This window comes from Ahaetulla prasina, chromosome 5, assembly GCF_028640845.1.
Source record: "Ahaetulla prasina isolate Xishuangbanna chromosome 5, ASM2864084v1, whole genome shotgun sequence".
In the NCBI taxonomy this organism is placed as follows: domain Eukaryota; kingdom Metazoa; phylum Chordata; class Lepidosauria; order Squamata; family Colubridae; genus Ahaetulla; species Ahaetulla prasina.
In genome coordinates this window covers 80,931,015-80,948,611 of record NC_080543.1, presented here as the reverse complement: position 1 = coordinate 80,948,611, position 17,597 = coordinate 80,931,015, and the positions used below count along the sequence as shown (strand labels likewise).

The window sequence follows — 17,597 nt, the reverse complement described above, 5'->3', positions numbered from 1 at the left end:
TAGTCTGTGAAAAGATAAATACTAGAATTCTATTATATAACCAAAGATGGATATTTCAGCAGGACACATATCTCACCTATTCAAGAACACTCAAGTGCAATCCTATGCATGTTTATTTACATGTGAGTCTTACTGTTTTTAATGTTTATTCTGTAGAAAGGGTACTAGGATTGTGAAATCAGACTGCAATCTTACATACCATTATCTGATAATATATTTTACTGAACTGAACAAAACCCATTCAAATACACATGTACAGGATTGCACTGTTAATGTACTATGAAAATTAGAAATCCAGCTATAATTTTGTTACAAGCACTTTTCAGAGATTGCACATATATTATGCAAACACATATACATTCCTTAGCTTTTAAAAGCTGAAATCTTCACTATCTGTTTAGAGATGTAAACACTGCTTTGACCTAAGTCATTTGGTAAGATGCCAGTATAGAAACCATTTGCCCCAAATTTGCAGGCTTACAATTGTTTAAATGAAGTTAATAGTTCTCTGCATATAATAATATAATTTTCTCGTTAATTTTATTTACAAGCACTTTTCAGAGATTGCACATATATTATGCAAACACATATACATTCCTTAGCTTTTAAAAGCTGAAATCTTCACTATCTGTTTAGAGATGTAAACACTGCTTTGACCTAAGTCATTTGGTAAGATGCCAGTATAGAAACCATTTGCCCCAAATTTGCAGGCTTACAATTGTTTAAATGAAGTTAATAGTTCTCTGCATATAATAATATAATTTTCTCGTTAATTTTTATTTTATCCTTGTTTGGTCTTAGATGATGCATATTCTGCTTACCCAAGATGTGCAAAATTGGAGATAAAAGTGGGTGTTTAACATTTGAGGTGACAGTAAGCAAAGTGAATTTTCAGAATAATCATAATATGCAATACTAGTTAAAATAAAGCTGCCTCAAACTCAGTGTGATTATTACATCATTAAGTTGAATCAAATCAGATCAAAATGGAAGATTTTGATGAGCAAGCAGTTAAAATGCTGAAAGACTGACCTCTAGTGGATAGACAGGCCTCATTGTGATAGCTACATTTCTAAAATCTGGCCTACAACTAGTTCCAATCCATGTTTGGCAAAAGAAGGCACAAATCATTGCAAAGACCAGATTTTTCTTTTTAAATATATTCTTTGTACACAAACTTAAGATTCATCTTGTCGTTAATTTTTGGACATAAGATTGCATAAATAATTGTATTTAAAATAACACACATTAAGCCGCTTTAAGAGAAACAAACCCCCTCACCCAATATCCACATTCATTTCTGGATATGCAATACAAACATTTTAAGAATCTGTGACAAAAGACAATTTAAAAAGTCAAACTCATGAAACCTATAAACTGATAAACAATTTACTTATGGAAAATATCATTAAAATAGTACCACTATGAACTAAACTGCCTGAGTTTTCAATTTGCCTATGAACGTGAAGCAGAGAAGATTTTAGCACAATATGAAAAAATTCAGTCACAACCAGTCCCATTTCAAGAAAGTGTATCACATAGAAATTTATGTTCTTCACTGGAATTTGTGTTGTGCTATTCAATTCTTGTGCTTGTTGTCCAAACAAAGAAATGTAGGCAGATCTTTTAATCATTTGGCACAAAGTTATTTTGTTTGAGGCATAAGTCTCTGTCATTATGACTTAATACATCCATCCAGAATTCACTTTGATTGAAGAACTTTCTTTATATCATTGATTTCCATCTAAAAAGAAGAAACACAGATTAAATTATATCCAACTCATTATTTTATCAAGCATTTAGACTCTCTTAATTCACTGTTCAGTCTTCATCTTCAATTTAATCTGAGAAATTATTAAGAAAGGGAATAAAATCAATATGTATAAACTGACACTATCAACAACAGGAACTCACAAGGAGAAATTTATTTTAGTTTGGCTTAAATCAAGAAAATATTGAAAGAGTTTTAGGAAAGAGACTATAAGGGGAAAATTTGACACAAGGTATCTATGGCTAGATTTTTCTTTTTTAGTTCAAAGGAGCTGCTTGGAAAGGGAGTATTGAAAGAAAATTTAAAAATATTTGCCCATGCTCTATTTTTCACACAAACTGTCTATAAAGCTATTATTTGCCTAGCCAGAAAAGCATACAGAAAACATCTAAATATTTTCTCTGCAGAAAATAGCCTATTGGTTAGAAAATAATACAAAGATGAAAAGTTTCTCTGAATAAAACACCATCTTAAATTTTACTGATTTTAAGCCTCTCAAAATGCTTTTAGATAATATTTTCTTGGCTGTTGTAAAACGTTTTTTAATAAAGTTTTTATTTTTTAACACACAAACAACATACAATGCATTTTTTCTGAACAGAATATCGGTCAGGTTTCATACAAAGTTCAGTTCTTTCCCAACACATCTTACATGCTTACATACATTTTCTCTCATTTAATTTTCCTTCTTTTATTTATCTTTCTATATCTGATCTTACCCTGGATTTCGATCTTTTATCAAACTTTTTCTCTCCCCCCTTTCTATATTAAACTCTTTTATTCCCATTTAATATTTTTACTCTTTTATATCTTCTACTTATCAAACATCAAAATCAATCATATATTTACAATTCAATGACAATTGATATAATATTAACTATAATCAAAAAAAGAAAAGAAAGTCAGTTTTTCTTTATAATGTCATTTCTAATACTTTTAGTAAATTCCATAATAATCTTTAAACACTTATGATTTCAAGTTCCATTATCAATGTTTAAATCATTTAATATATTGCCAACTCTTTTTTATGCTTTCAACTTCATTTGTGCTTCAACCAGTATGTATTTCAATTATTTTTTATTTTCCTCTTTTTTCTCTTCCTCTTCTTTTTTCTTTTTTTCTCTTAAAATTCTCTACTCTCTTTGCTTGTCCTGTATTTCCATCTACTCTCCTCCTCCCCTCTTCCCCCACTTTTATCTTTTCTCTGTTAATCCCAATATGATCATTTAACTTTGTATTTTTTCTCTTCCCTTCTTTCTCTCCTTTTCTCTTTCTTCCCTCGTTTTTGTTTGCCCTCCTAATTTGTAATATTTTTCCAATTACTCTCCTTGTTCTCCTTTTAAGAATTCCTCTTTTGCCACTGTCAATCCAGTGTAATTCTAAATCTTTTGTGCTTTTTCTTCCTTCTTCTCCTTTATCTCTTTGCACCTTTTCCCTCCTTATTTTCTCTTCCTCTTTTTCTCTTCCTCTTCTTTTTTCTTTTTTCTCTTAAAATTCTCTACTCTCTTTGCTTGTCCTGTATTTCCATCTACTCTCCTCCTCCCCTCTTCCCCCACTTTTATCTTTTCTCTGTTAATCCCAATATGATCATTTAACTTTGTATTTTTTCTCTTCCCTTCTTTCTCTCCTTTTCTCTTTCTTCCCTCGTTTTTGTTTGCCCTCCTAATTTGTAATATTTTTCCAATTACTCTCCTTGTTCTCCTTTTAAGAATTCCTCTTTTGCCACTGTCAATCCAGTGTAATTCTAAATCTTTTGTGCTTTTTCTTCCTTCTTTCTCCCTTTATCTCTTTGCACCTTTTCCCCCTCCTTATTTTTCTCTTCATCTCTCCCCATACAATCATTTAATGTTTCACAGTCAATATTTTTTCTTTGTCTTCCAAAACGCTCTCCTGCTTCATGGTTTCTCTATTTTCTTGTGTAAGTTCCAGTGCAGCTCCTAATTCTTCTGGTTTCAGTTATCCATCAGGTCTTGTAAATTATTTCTTTTATTTCTCACTTTAAAGTCATATGCATCCTTTTCATCATTTCAATTATTTCCTGCACCATTATGTATTTTCTGGGTTGTATTTGGTCTTTTGTTATCAAAGTCAAACAGCTTGCAGGCACAAAAATCCTCCCTTAAAATTCCCATCAGCCTTATCACTTCAACAAGAAAATTTTCCATAACACATGTTAGTCAGTGTAGTTTTCCCTTCCGCCTGAGGGTGTCTCTTTCCAATCCACAGTTCCAATCAACAATTAGCGAAGGTATCCAGTTGGTTTCTTTTTCTTAAAGCTGCACTTTGTTTTTCTTTTACTTTTTACCTCTCCCAAAAATTCAGTTTAAAATCTATGTCCAAATTTGTATTAAATCCAGCTAACCGGGGGAAAAGGAAGTCAGAGAAATTTCACCAAATTATAGTTTTATATCCCCCAGTCTTTTTTTTTATACTCCAGAAAAGTGTTCTGAAAATCTCCAGACCTCTCCAGCTTCTCCAGACGGGTTTTTTCCCTTTTTCTTCTACTTGGACAATCTCCAATTCAATTTTCAAAAGCCAAATTCCTTTCGGGTTTTAGGGTAAATAATTCCATTTCTCATATTTCTTGCTGTGTCTTCTCTCAATTTAGCCGCTATGCCAAATTAAAATTAAATGTGAGTTGGTGTTCACTCACCCGGCTTCAATATTCTGTCCAAATCACCGCTCCTGCTAAAAATCTTGGTTCGGTTCCTCCAGCTTAATGATGGCCGCTATGGCCACTGCCGCCGAGTTGAAGAGTTTTCTCTGACCTCCGAGGAACTTGCAGGTTCCTCTTGGTCATTCAAGGTGCCTCTCCTTCTTCTCCGTCCCTACAGGACAGATCCGGTCCGAATACCCCTTGACAGCGGTTTGTCAGCCCGGGAATTTGTGGCGCTTGCTCTTACCCGACTGTCTCACCGCAACACTTCCGGTCGTCTCTCAGCTATTGTAAAATTTAATATTGAAAAAACACTTCAAATATATTTTTCTGTTTTATTTCCTTTTTTCCTATATATTAGAATTTGTTTCATATTACAGAAAACTTATTGGACTATGAGATACAAAGTTTCGTTAAAAATCCATTATGAAGCTGATTCATGTATTCATTCATATAGAAGTACCTGTAACCGTAGCCGAATCTTTTTTTCTTCATCTAATTCAGACAACAATTGCTTAATTTCTTTCCTAGGAAAAAAACCACAAAATTTTAATGACCATATTTTCAAGGGGAGGGGACCTGCATTTTTGACAATACGTATCAATGTAAGTTATAATGTAAACTATATTACACCAGCTATAAATTTTTCTAATTTCTTTTTCTAAAATATAACTTCTCTAATGTATTTTCAGACTTTACTTGGCATTTACACACAAAATTACAACTTAGCGGAATTTTTACTACTATATTCAATAAAAGCTAAATTAATTATGAACCCAAACAGACATGATGATAAACACTAAAATCCTTTAAGATCATGTAAAAAAATACAAACATTGCTTTAATCATTCTGAACTATTCATGGTTCTTGAGCACATGTATCATTAATTACAGTAAATAGGAATATTAACCAACTTTCTGATTTCTAAGTATTTTATGGGAATTAGGACAATTCTATGTATATATTAAAAAACTGGCAAATAGAAATTTCATTTTCTTTCAAGTCTGTCAACAACATCTAAATTCAGCCTTAAACTTTAAGACCAATTCATATTTACAAGTGCTGCAAATGTTGTTAGGTAGCCAAAAATGGCAAAAAATATGTAAAAGATATATATCAGCACATTTGATGATACCATAATTAAATTCATACTGTATATAAAAATATTGGTGAGAGAAGTGCATAATGTACTTTCCAAAGTAAAACAGTTAGTTGATCCCTGGTTGGAGAAAATTTTTTTCTGACAGCCCTGCACTTGTAGTTACAATAATGATAAAATAATACAAATTTGATATAATTTAATAATGTAACTTCTTCACCATTTAGTTCTGCCCAGACATCTTAAATGCAAGTTGAGATATGACAAAATCTGAGATATGTTTATTAAATCATTATTTAATTGTTTGTTAATTTTTCATATATTTTATATATTATTTATAGGTTATTTTGCATTAATTAAGTACAGCTTTTGGTTTTCTTTTTGTATGCTGCATAAAATCAAATAATTTAATACAAGCGAAAACACAAAACTGTAATAAATAGACAGAAAAATTATGCTGTGAGATACAGCTTTGAAAGCCTTAAATTTGTAGTATTTACCTGCAGTTCCTAAGTGAAAAAGATACAGTTGAACAAGTTCATTGATAAAGTTAATGGAATTAACAACAACAAAAACCCATATTGCACTACCTGATTAATACAAGGGAAAGTATTGGAACACTCACTTCTGCTGGTCTTTCATTGTTTCAATGATAGTGCGTAGCTCTTTAACTTGTAACCTTAATTCTTCCAAAGCTGTTTCACTTTGGCTTGAATGATCAGTCTTTAGCTTTCCTTCAGTACTGAACAAAGAAGGGGAATTGGATCTGTGACTTGTGATTCCTACTGAAGTTGGATGAAGTATAGATGAAGAAGATAAGGATGAAGATAAAACACTTCCACTTGTTAAACTTCCTGGCTTTGTAGGCAAAGAGACTTTGTTATCAGACACCTGTGAAATGGATAACAAATACATTTGGAAACATACATTTGGATCAGCAAGCTATACTTTTCCAGTTGTGTTGTGTTTCAGCTACATTTGATAGTCATGAAAGAGAGAATACTTTCCCCAAATCTTTTAAGTATTCTTTTATCAACAACTAAGCATGATCTTGAGCCAGACAATCAACCATGAGAATGTTATTGGGCAGGAGAGAACCAGAAGCATTGCGGCGAGACTGGCTGGAAAGTAGCGGATTCCAACGAGCCTGGTGAAAATCCAGCCAGACAAACCACTGTCGGAGGGTCTTTGGACCGGAACCATCTTGTAGGGATGGTGAAGAAGGAGAAGCATCTCAGATGGCTAGGAGGAACATGCAGTTCCTCAGGAAGTCGGAGAAAACTCTTCGATGCGGGGGCAGTGGTCATTGTAACAATCATGAAACTGGGGCAACCGGACTAAGAATTCTGCAGGAGTGAGGTTTTGGACAGCGTATTGGTACCGGGTGAGTGATTGGCCAACTCATACAGGTAATAAAGAAACAATTTGAAATCTTTGAAAAGAGCCCTGGCATGGAAATAGCAGCTAATTAGCACTGGGGAATGTTAACAGAGGGAGAAGAATAAAGTGGAAGTAAAAACACTAAAGCCCAAAATGGAGTTTGATATTTGGATTTGGAGAGCTTAAAAGTATTATAAAAAAGAAACCCAAAAGAAAATAGTAGAGGATTGGATATAAACTTTTAAGAAAAAAATTCAACCTTAAAGGAAGAATAAAGAAAAACTTAAAACAAAAAAGCCTTGTAAATATATTTTAATTGGATTTGAAGTGGAGTGTAAAACTTGGATTTGGAATATATAAAAATTAAGAGAAAGAAGAAATCAAAGAAATATTAGATAAGTGGATTTAATACACAAATTGGATACTTTGTTAAATTGTTGATTTGAAACTTGTGGATTGAAGAGAGACATCTACTGGTGGGAAAAAAGTACTACTGAACATTTTGAAATCTGGAAAAAAAATACAATGACCTTGATCAATGAGTCGTGAGAAGTTTTAAGGAGGACTTGTTTTCTTTTCAGCTCTTTGACTTTGATAATTAAAAGAGGTGACAAACAATACAATTTTAAATTGGAACTAAAACTTAAGCAGTGTCAGCCTCCGCTTTTATTTTAAGTGTATATTTACTTATTGGAGTGTTTTACTGTTTTATTACTTCGTTAAAGGTTTTCTTCTTACTGAATGTCTTACATGATTTATGGGGGAGGGGGGAGGTTTATACTGCTGCCAGCGTTGGCTGTCATTTCAGGTGGAGGAGGAGACAGTCTTTCAAACAGACGTGCAGAGTTTGAACTGATTTGACGTGTGAATGTAACGGAAGTTGCCTGCTTCGCATTCCATCCAGACGATTGACAGAGGGAGAACATCGGAAGTGAAACAACACATGGCCAAGGAAGAAAAGGACATTGGACTAACACTGTTTGAACTCTGGTGAGAGGAGGGCTCTTGGGAGGATATAATTCTGTACAATTACAATTAGTTTCAGTTCTAGCTTTGCTTCTCTTGCAATCTGATGTGTTTAGTAAAAATTACCAATCTCTTCAAAACTGATGGAGTTGGGACTTTATTTTCTTAAACATTGATCGGAGGCAAGCTGACAAGCAGAACGTCAAAATGTGGCAGGAATTAATTGAGTTGGTTAAAATGGTACATGTATCATTTGATTTGGACAGAAAGAAATCAATAATTTTGTCAGAACATATTCAACTGGAGAAACAACCTACCAACGAGAAACAAGAAAACAGCACTGAAGACAAAGATATTGATGAACAATTAAATGATTATATTGGGAGTAACATGAAAAAAAGAGAGATCAGGAGGGTACAACCAACAAAAAAGAAAATTAAGAGAAGGAAAGGAGAGAGGAAAAGATTAGAGAAAAACATTTCTAATGATTACACTGGGATTAACAGTGGGGAAAAAGAGAAGGGGAAAAGAAAAAAAAGGAAAATAGATCAGATGGGAATATAGGACAATATAAGCGAGTAATGGACTTAAAAACTAAAGGAAGGAAACGGGAAAAGATATAATAACTATAAAAAGAAAAAAAAAGAAAAAGAAGAAAATGAGGCAATGGAACAAAAGGAGGGGAATTTTAAGAATTGGTTGGTTAGATGGACCAGGAGAAAATGGTTAAAAGGAATATGATATATGTATGGTAATGCATTATGATTAATATTGGTGATTGTAATATTTGAATAACTTGAAATATAATCTTTAATATCAATGGTAGAATGTAGAAAAATAATGGTTGTGAAATATAAAATGATATATTTAAAAGAGGTTAAGAGATGAAAAGTTAAATTAAATTGAAATGATAATTGTATTATTATGTATAGATTTGAATGAATTGTATTAATAGTAGAATTTAAAAAAATGAAAATGGAAAATGATAATTTGAAATTATTTACTTAGAGGGGAAGATGATTGGAAATGAAATGATGATAAAATTGTGAATATAATGATTTATTTAGAAAAAGAAATTTAAATGAAATGGAAGAACATGTTTTATTTAATAATAAATTCTAAGATTCAGTTCCAGTAAACTCCATGTTGTATGTTAAACATATTTTCTAGGAATCTGAAGATGAATGAAGAGTACCTTTTATTCTTATTACATTACTATGCTCTTGAACTATCATTCCACAGTTACAGAAAATTGTAATGTGTATAAAACACAGAAACTGAGATGTTAAGAAAAAAAATAACTGCAACATGAAATGAAACATCTGCCTGCCAGCTAAACATAAAATTGAAATCTATACTCATTTAATTAATCAGGAATTCAATATGAATAGATTCTATGCATTCGAAAAAAGCAACAATCAATGTCTACCTGAGCAGAAAATTTCTGTTTTCAGATATCTTGGGAGATAAAGTTTTGCTTGTTGCATAATTTGTTTTGTCTACTTGAAGAAGAGGCAATGGTGCAGTCCCTCCTAAATATGCCTTTTCAGTGTTGAGCTATATTAATCAATTACGATTTTGTCTTTAGCCTCATCTTTTTAAGAATGATATAAATGAAATGGATAATAGTCCCCTTTCAGCCAAAATAAGGTCTGGACATGGGACAAAAAGGGCAATGGTCACTCTGGTCAATAATATTAGCCCTACTTGATATAAGGAATCTTAATAAAACCAAAGCCCTACTTCTCTATAGGCAATACTATTAATCTTTTTAAACTGCCTACCAAGGTTAAGGGTAAGATATCCAGTTCTCCAATGGTTCTTCTCTTTCATAAGTAGTTGAAACAGAGTTGGAAGAATAGTAAATATTGCTATTATCATGGTTTTAGTAAGATTCCTTATATTCTGTAAGGGAGAAGCATGAAGCTGATGTAGGATTCGATTCAGTCAAGATGCATATGTGATTTTTTATTTTTGCTTCATCTTATTTGGGAGATGGAAGGATTGCTGGAATCTGAAGTTGAAAAACTACAGTAATATCCTAGCACCTTACAGATGTGCTAGGATTCCAATTTCCATGTTCACTGAGAATTACATGTAACTTAAGTAACTTACAAGTGAAATTGTAACTGTCTTTGCTTTCTTTAATGGCTCAACTACTTTATGTGATAGGGAAACTTGTTCTTCTTTCTCATCTTCAGGACTTGGTGAATCAAAAAAGTCAGGACTAGAAAGTGAAGACTGTGGAAATAAAAGAATATATTCTTTTACTTTCAAGTATTCAAAACATGCACTTACTCTATAACATTTTAGTATTGTTGTAATTAATCTGAAAGCAAAAATAATCCTCTCTTAGTCACACAGCACATAACTTCCCATTAGCTGTATGCTTATTAACATTGACTGTGGTAAGATACTGATGTGGGCCTTCCAACTATGAGTTTTTCCCATCAAAAAGTGCTGAAAGTAAATCCCATCCAGTACGGGTAGTCCTCAATTTATGATCCCAATTGATCCCAAAATCTATGTTGCCAAAATCTATGTTGCCAAGTTGCCAATATTAAAGTGAGCATTGTTCTATTTTATGACCTTTCTTCCACAGTTGTTAAGTGAACCACTGCAGTTGTTAAGTTACTAACGTAGTTGCTAAATGAATCTGCCTGCAACATTGGCTTTGCTTGTCAGAAGGTCACAAAATGTGATTTCAGATAGCAGGACACTACAACGAATTAGTTGCTAAGCATCTGAATTTTGATCACATGATCATGGGGCTGTGGAATGGTCATGTGAAAAATGGTCGTAAGTCACTTTTTTCAATGCCATTGTAATTTTGAACCATCACTAAATGAACTGTTTTAAGTTGAGGATTACCTGTAGTCCAATATCTCCTGTCATCACCATTTGATCTTAAAGGTTTTGCTTTAAGTGAAGTGAAGTATAAGTTCGGCTATCTCATGGACTTGTATTGAGTGGTGCAGTGGCCTAGAGGTGGAGCTCTCGCCTCACAATCAGGAGGCTATGAATTTGATCCTAAGTAGACTGAATATACCAGTGATGGCGAACCTTTTCAGGTGAATATATCAGTGATGGCGAACCGAGTGCCCAAACCGGAATGTGCATGTATGTGCATGCATGCGCTGGAGTGCCTGAGTGCCAGAAACCCAAAGACCAGCTGAAGATCTGGTTCAGAATCACATAACTACAAGGTTACAGTGAGTCAGAAATCCCCCTCTTTCAGTACCATCACAAGTTCACACCATCACTGAATGAATGGACATAAACCAAGGACTACTTGTAGGGATTACACTAATTTTCATCTGTTATCCATCTCAAAGCTGGTCTTCATGGTGTGCATGCGCGTGCCGGCCACCTGGTCTTCGAGTTTCCAGTGTATGTGAAGACCAGCTTTGAGATGGATAACAGATGAAAATTAGTATAATCTCTACAAGTAGTCCTTGGTTTATGTCCATTCATGTCAGAGTTTGTTGCAGAAATTAAATCCAGAAAGCACACACAAGTAAACTGATTCAGCAGGATTCATTAATTTATATACATACAATACATAAAGATAAATGTACAATACCAATATAGATTCTTCTTCAACATAGTAGTTATAATCAAAACACAAGGCAGGAGAGAACAGTTAGTTTCATTTCAGCAGAGCAGAATAGTTTCAGTTTCTCTGCACAGACTCAGAAGCTGCAGACTAAGGCAAGCCCTGGCTCCAGTCTGTCTCAGCTCCCAAACAGCTCTCATTGGCTGACTTAGTTGCTATGCCTATTCATTGGCTGATCTATTCCAGTTTATGAATATTCATACTCTGACAATTAATTCAGTGACAGTGTGAACTTGTGATGGTACTGAAAGAGGGGGATTTGTGACCCACAGCAATCCTGTAGTCATGTGAATCTGAGCCAGATCTTCGGCACCTAGCTCACAATTACAACATCACAAGCCACAGTAATTTAACTGTAATTTCCAACATTCTCTGCTGGCTTCCCACAAACAAAATCATTGGGAAAACCGGTAGGAATACAGATGTTGCAGTCATGTGACTTCTCCACTTAATGACCCATGTGGTCCTTGCTTAACAATAGTAACCAAAAATGCCAGAACTGCAGTTGCTAAGTGGCTCAGTCATGTGATGTCATGCTGTATACAAGTGTTGCTTAGCAACAGCAATTCTGGTCCCAATTACCCTTGTAAACTGAGGGTTATTTGTATTATGAATAAAAAATAATTAAAAACATCACAAAGGAAGTTAAAATATGCAGATGTTACTTACAGATGTGAATGACTGTGATGGAGGTCTTCTGCCAGTAGCTTTTGGTCTTGTAGTAGTTGGATGGCTGAGCTTCTCTGCAACTGGTACTATGGAATCAAACCCTTCCAAATCTTAAAAAACATTGAAGAGATATTAATATTACAAGTACTATGATGAAACTTTTAAAACTTAATTTCCATATTATTTTGCATTAAGTTGATATTATCAAATTGAGACAGAGGGCGGCATCTGTAAGTATTTCTTTACATTAAAGATAATATTTCTGTCTGGTCTTTAGTTAATGCTACACATCATACATCTGAAAATCATTAGATAATAAAATAGTTGAAAACGAATTTAAATATTGTTGTGTTCGGCGAGCCGCCATGTTAAATGAGAGGCGGTATCCTATTGGCTAAGACGCATGGCAACCCAATGCGCGGGAATTCGTAGTGTGTTGATTGGCTCTCCTGTTTGACAGCAGGTTTATATAAGAGCTGTCAAACGCAGGGTGCGGGCATTATTGTTTGAAGTTGGCTTTCATTAAAGGTTGTTGTTACTATGCTCGTAGTCGCCTCAGTAATTCCTCGAACACAATACACAATACTGGCGACGAAGGTGGGATACTGAGGTGATTAGCGTCAGACCGTCCAGAATTTCCCTCTTCCGATTCGAACCGGCCGTTCGATGGCTCCGCCTGTGTTTGCCCCGTTCCTTGTCAGCGCGGAGACGTGGGAAGCATACGAAGATCGTTTTGAATGCTACTTGGAAGCCCACGATTACACAGGTCTGTCCAGCAATCGTAAGCGGGCGCACTTCTTAAACGCGTGCGGTCCTGAAGTGTTTGCCACTGCCCGGGCTCTGGTGGCCCCTCTGTCCGTTCATGATGTTCCATGGGATACCTTGAGGGAGAAGTTAAAGGCACATTACGCGCCAACCCCGTCCCGAATTGCTCGACGGTTTAAATTCCGGCATCGCTTACAAGAAGAAGGGGAGCCCCTGAATCTATATATAGCTTCCCTCCGAACCGCTGCCCTGGAATGCGAATTCCAGGACCTAGATGATGCCCTGTTGGAGCAGTTAGTCTGTGGCGTGAGGGATCTTCGACTGCAGCGGCGTCTGTTAGCGATGAAAGATTTAACTCTCCCGATGGCATTAGATGAAGCACGAGCTGCCGAGATGTCGGAAAGATCTACCGCTGACATCCGGCGCTTCCAAAATTCTACCAGTCAGTCCACGGGGGTGCATCACGAAGACGACGATCCTGCTGACACCTCGGATGAGGAGGCAGAAGTGGACTGCCTGAAGACCTCACCGCCCGGAAAGAAAAGGCTGCAAAAGAAGAAAGTAGCTGCTTGCCTCAGCTGTGGGGAGTTTCATCCTCGTGCATCCTGCCGTTTCCGTTCCGCTATTTGCCGCCGTTGTGGCAAGTCGGGGCATATTGCCAGAGTTTGCCATTCTGCTGGGCAGCCGCCAGATGAGTTAAAGTATCGCGCCCCAGGGAAGCCCCCTATGGGTGAGAACCGTCGTGATGTTGCCCAGGGGCGTGGGCCCACAGAGGTCGTATTCCATCAGCATAGTTCAGCTGATTCTAAGAAACTGTCACTGACTGTAAAACTGGAGGGGGTGGCATGTCCCATGGAAATAGACACGGGCTCTTCACGGTCCATTATTTCTTGGGCTATCCTCAAGCGGGTAGTTCCTTCTTTTCTCTCATGTCGGTTGCAACCCTGCCCCGTCCGCCTTCGGGACTATCAGGGCAAGACAATTCCTGTCATGGGCCAAGGTCGTTTCCATGTGGAGACAAAAAACTTCAAAGGGTCCCTTCCCCTAATTGTTGTTAAGGGCTCCCTCCCAACACTATTGGGGTTGCCATGCGTCTTAGCCAATAGGATACCGCCTCTCATTTAACATGGCGGCTCGCCGAACACAACAAATATAAGAAGCCTTTGACTTACAACCATTTGTTTACTGATCGTTTAAAGTTACAACACCACTGAAAAAAGTGACTATGAGTGTTTTTCATATTTACGACCATTGCAGCATCCATGTGGTCATATGATCAACATTTGAATGCTTGATAACTGATTCATGTTTATGATGGTTGGGGTGTTCTGGGGTCATGTTCTGGGATCACCTTTTGCAACCTTCTGACAAACAAAGTCAAACAGGAAGCAATATTCACTTAACTATTTTACTAACTTAACACCTGCAGTAATTCACTTAAAAACTGTAGCAAGAAAAATTATAAAATAGGGCAAAACTCACTTAACAACTGTCTTAATTAACAATGGAAATTTTGGGCTCAATTTTGGTTGTGAGTTGAGGATCACCTGTAATTTATTTAGAGGTGTTAAAAAGAGTTCTTAAACAATATTTCATCTAAATTAAGAATAGATAAAATAAGATATATCTCCAGTTTTATTCCTAAGTAGGTATTTAAAAATAATTGTTATAACGAAACATGTACGTTTTAAAATTATCACTGCAGTAAGATTGTTATGTTAATTTAATAATAGCATCTTAAAAGCAATGATGAGAAATAGTTCAGAATTTCAAGCACTTACAAAATATCAAAGTAAATGGAATTCACATTTTAACTTTAAAATTGCTATTATTTCCATTAACTTCTCTTTCCACTACACTTATATTATTATTATTATTATTTATTATATTTGTATACCGCCCATCTCCCGAAGGACTCAGGCGGTTCACAGCCAAAAAACAACAAAAAACATATAATACATATAAACAGCTAAAAGAATAGACAGTTAAATTCAATTGATGTCCTAAAACTATAAGTATAAATTTTAAAACCTTATTTAAACCCCTTTTTTAAAAATCCCAATTTAAAAACTACGTTCAAGCTAGTCCTGCTCTTCGAAATAGTAACGTCTTCAGCTCGCGGCGGAAGGACCTGAGATCGGGGAGTTGACGAAGCCCCAGAGGGAGCTCGTTCCAGAGGGTAGGGGCCCCCACAGAGAAGGCCCTCCCCCTAGAGGTCGCCAGCCAACATTGTTTAGCTGACGGTATCCGGAGGAGGCCCTCTCTGTGAGAGCGCACTGGTCGGTGAGAGGCTAATGGTGGCAGTAGGCGGTCCCGTAAATATCCCGGCCCTAGGCCATGGAGCGTTTTAAAGGTGATAACAAGTACCTTGAAGTGAAACCGGAAGACCACCGGGAGCCAGTGCAGACTACGCAGGAGGGGTGTTACACGGGAGCCACAAGGTGCTCCCTCTATCACCCGCGCAGTCGCATTCTGGATCAGTTGGATAGATATAATAGATATAATAGATAGACTAGAATTTCAACAATAGCATCACTTTTGCAAATGTCTAGTATACAATTGTTTCCTCTTTTCTCAAAGAAAACCATAATTCTTTCCTTAGATCTACCCTGTTTTCCCCAAAATAAGACATCCCCTGATAATAAGCCCAATCGGGCTTTTGAGCACATGTCAATAAGGCCAAGCGCTTATTTCAGAGTTCAATAAAATACAAGACAAAGTCTTATTTTCAGGGAAACACAGCATTACCAAAATCTTGCCATTGTATTTTTGACCCTGCCCAATAATGAAGTTAAAAACCGAGTGTTACAAAGCTAAGGTAATATAAAAATGCATTTATAGAATCTAATTAAATTTGTCTTGCTGATGAGCCTCTGATATTAAATTAATATCCTTCAAGAAACATTTTGCTTTGATACTTTCACAATTTGCCAGCTGAGAATGACAGGGCACAAACAAAGTAATTCACAGATATAGCCTGACTCATACTTGTTAGTTCAGGATCTCTTGTATTTCATCCAGATGTTATTATAGTGTTAGTATTAATATTGTTTTTTAATTTAAAAGATTTATAAGGCTACCCAACTCAAATAGTATGACTTTGGGTGGCATAAAAGAAAAAAAATAAAATAGACAATACATTATACTATACATACAATACTATAAATTATAGTATTTATATAAATTATAAATAGAAGGTAACTCCATTTAATTGGCTCCTAATACCTGGGAGCCCTAATACCTGAGAGCCAGTTAGGAGTAGTGATTAAGGCAACGGGTAAGAGAGTGGGAGATTGTGAGTTCAAGTCCTGTCTCAACCATGAAAGCCAGTTGGGTGATTTTGAACCAGTCCTTCTCTCTCAACCCAACAGGAAGGGAGGGAGGGAGGAAGGCAGGCAGGCAGGCAGGCACGCTTTCCTAAAGGCAACAAGAGTTGGAAACTGTGGTATACCAGAGGAGATCATTCCAGAGAACAGGGATAACCACAGAAAAGGCATGCTTCCCAGATTGTATAAGATGACATATAGAACATGAAACTGGGAGTATGCCCTCCCTGTAAGCACTGGGGAACTACTAGAATACTGGAAAAGAGCTGATGTTCAAAAAAGGGAAAAAATAATTCAGGAAATTACAGATTTATCAGCCTAACCTCAATACCAGGGAAGACTCTGGAAAAGACAATCAAGCAACAAATCAGCGAACACCTAGAAACAAACAAAGTAATAATTTGATTTGATAAAGTAGACCACAACCTACTACTTGATAAGATAGAGAAATCTGGCTTACACAGCATCACCACTAAACGGATTCATAACTGGCTGACCAACCATACTTGACATGTAATTCTTAATGGAACTGCAACCACATGAAAGGAAGTATGCAGTGGGGGTACCCCAAGTCTCTGTCCTAGGCCCAGTACTCTTCAATATCTTCATCAATGATTTAGACAGTGGGAACTCATCAAATTTACAGATGACACAAAGCTGGCAGGAAAGGCCAATGCTCCAGAAGATAGGCTCAAGATACAGAAGGCAGATACTTGAATACTGTGCTCTATCTAACAAAATGATGAGAAAAGTAAGGTTCTACATTTAGGCAAGAAAAACCCAATGCACAGGTATAGAATAGGTGGAGACCTGGCTCAATAGCAGTAACTGCAAGAGGAATCTTGGAGTCCTAGTGGACAACCATTTAGATATGAGCCAGCAGTGTGCAGCAGCTGCCAAAAAAGCCAACACATCCTGTATTAACAGAGGGACAGAATCAAGATCACATGAAGTGTTACTATCACTTTGTAATAACTTGTTAAGACCACGCTTGGAATATTGCATCAGGTTTTGGTAAAAAAGATGCTCTCTAAAAAGAGTTTAGAAAAGTGCAACAAAGATTATTAGGGGCCTGGAGGTTAAAACATATGAAGAACAGTTGCGGAGATTGGGTAGAATAGAATAGAATTTTATTGGCCAAGTGTGATTGGACACACAAGGAATTTGTCTTGGTGCATATGCTCTCAGTGTACATAAAAGAAAAGATACGTTCATCAAGGTACAACATTTACAACACAATTGATGATCAATATATCAATATAAATCATAAGGATTGCCAGCAACAAGTTATAGTCATACAGTCATAAGTGGAAAGAGATTGGTGATGGGAACTATGAAACGATTAATA

The 17,597-nt window shown here is 36.0% G+C and overlaps 1 protein-coding gene across 6 annotated transcripts in view; it reads right to left on the bottom strand.

The window, feature by feature from the left end:
- Positions 1-545: 545 nt before the first annotated feature.
- SH3KBP1 (SH3 domain containing kinase binding protein 1) overlaps positions 546-17,597 on the bottom strand; it is a 264,182-nt gene continuing 247,130 nt past the window's right edge. For 4 of the 6 annotated variants that reach the window (XM_058185828.1, XM_058185829.1, XM_058185830.1 and 1 more), the window contains 5 exons: positions 12,159-12,268; positions 9,989-10,114; positions 6,153-6,418; positions 4,891-4,954; positions 546-1,744 (listed from right to left, as the gene is read on the bottom strand). In XM_058185828.1, the coding sequence (XP_058041811.1) occupies positions 1,703-1,744; positions 4,891-4,954; positions 6,153-6,418; positions 9,989-10,114; positions 12,159-12,268 (608 nt within the window). In that variant the 3' untranslated portion in view covers positions 546-1,702. The remainder of the gene's footprint in view (positions 1,745-4,890; positions 4,955-6,152; positions 6,419-9,988; positions 10,115-12,158; positions 12,269-17,597) is intronic. The other 2 variants (XM_058185832.1, XM_058185833.1) reach the window with 1 other exon arrangement.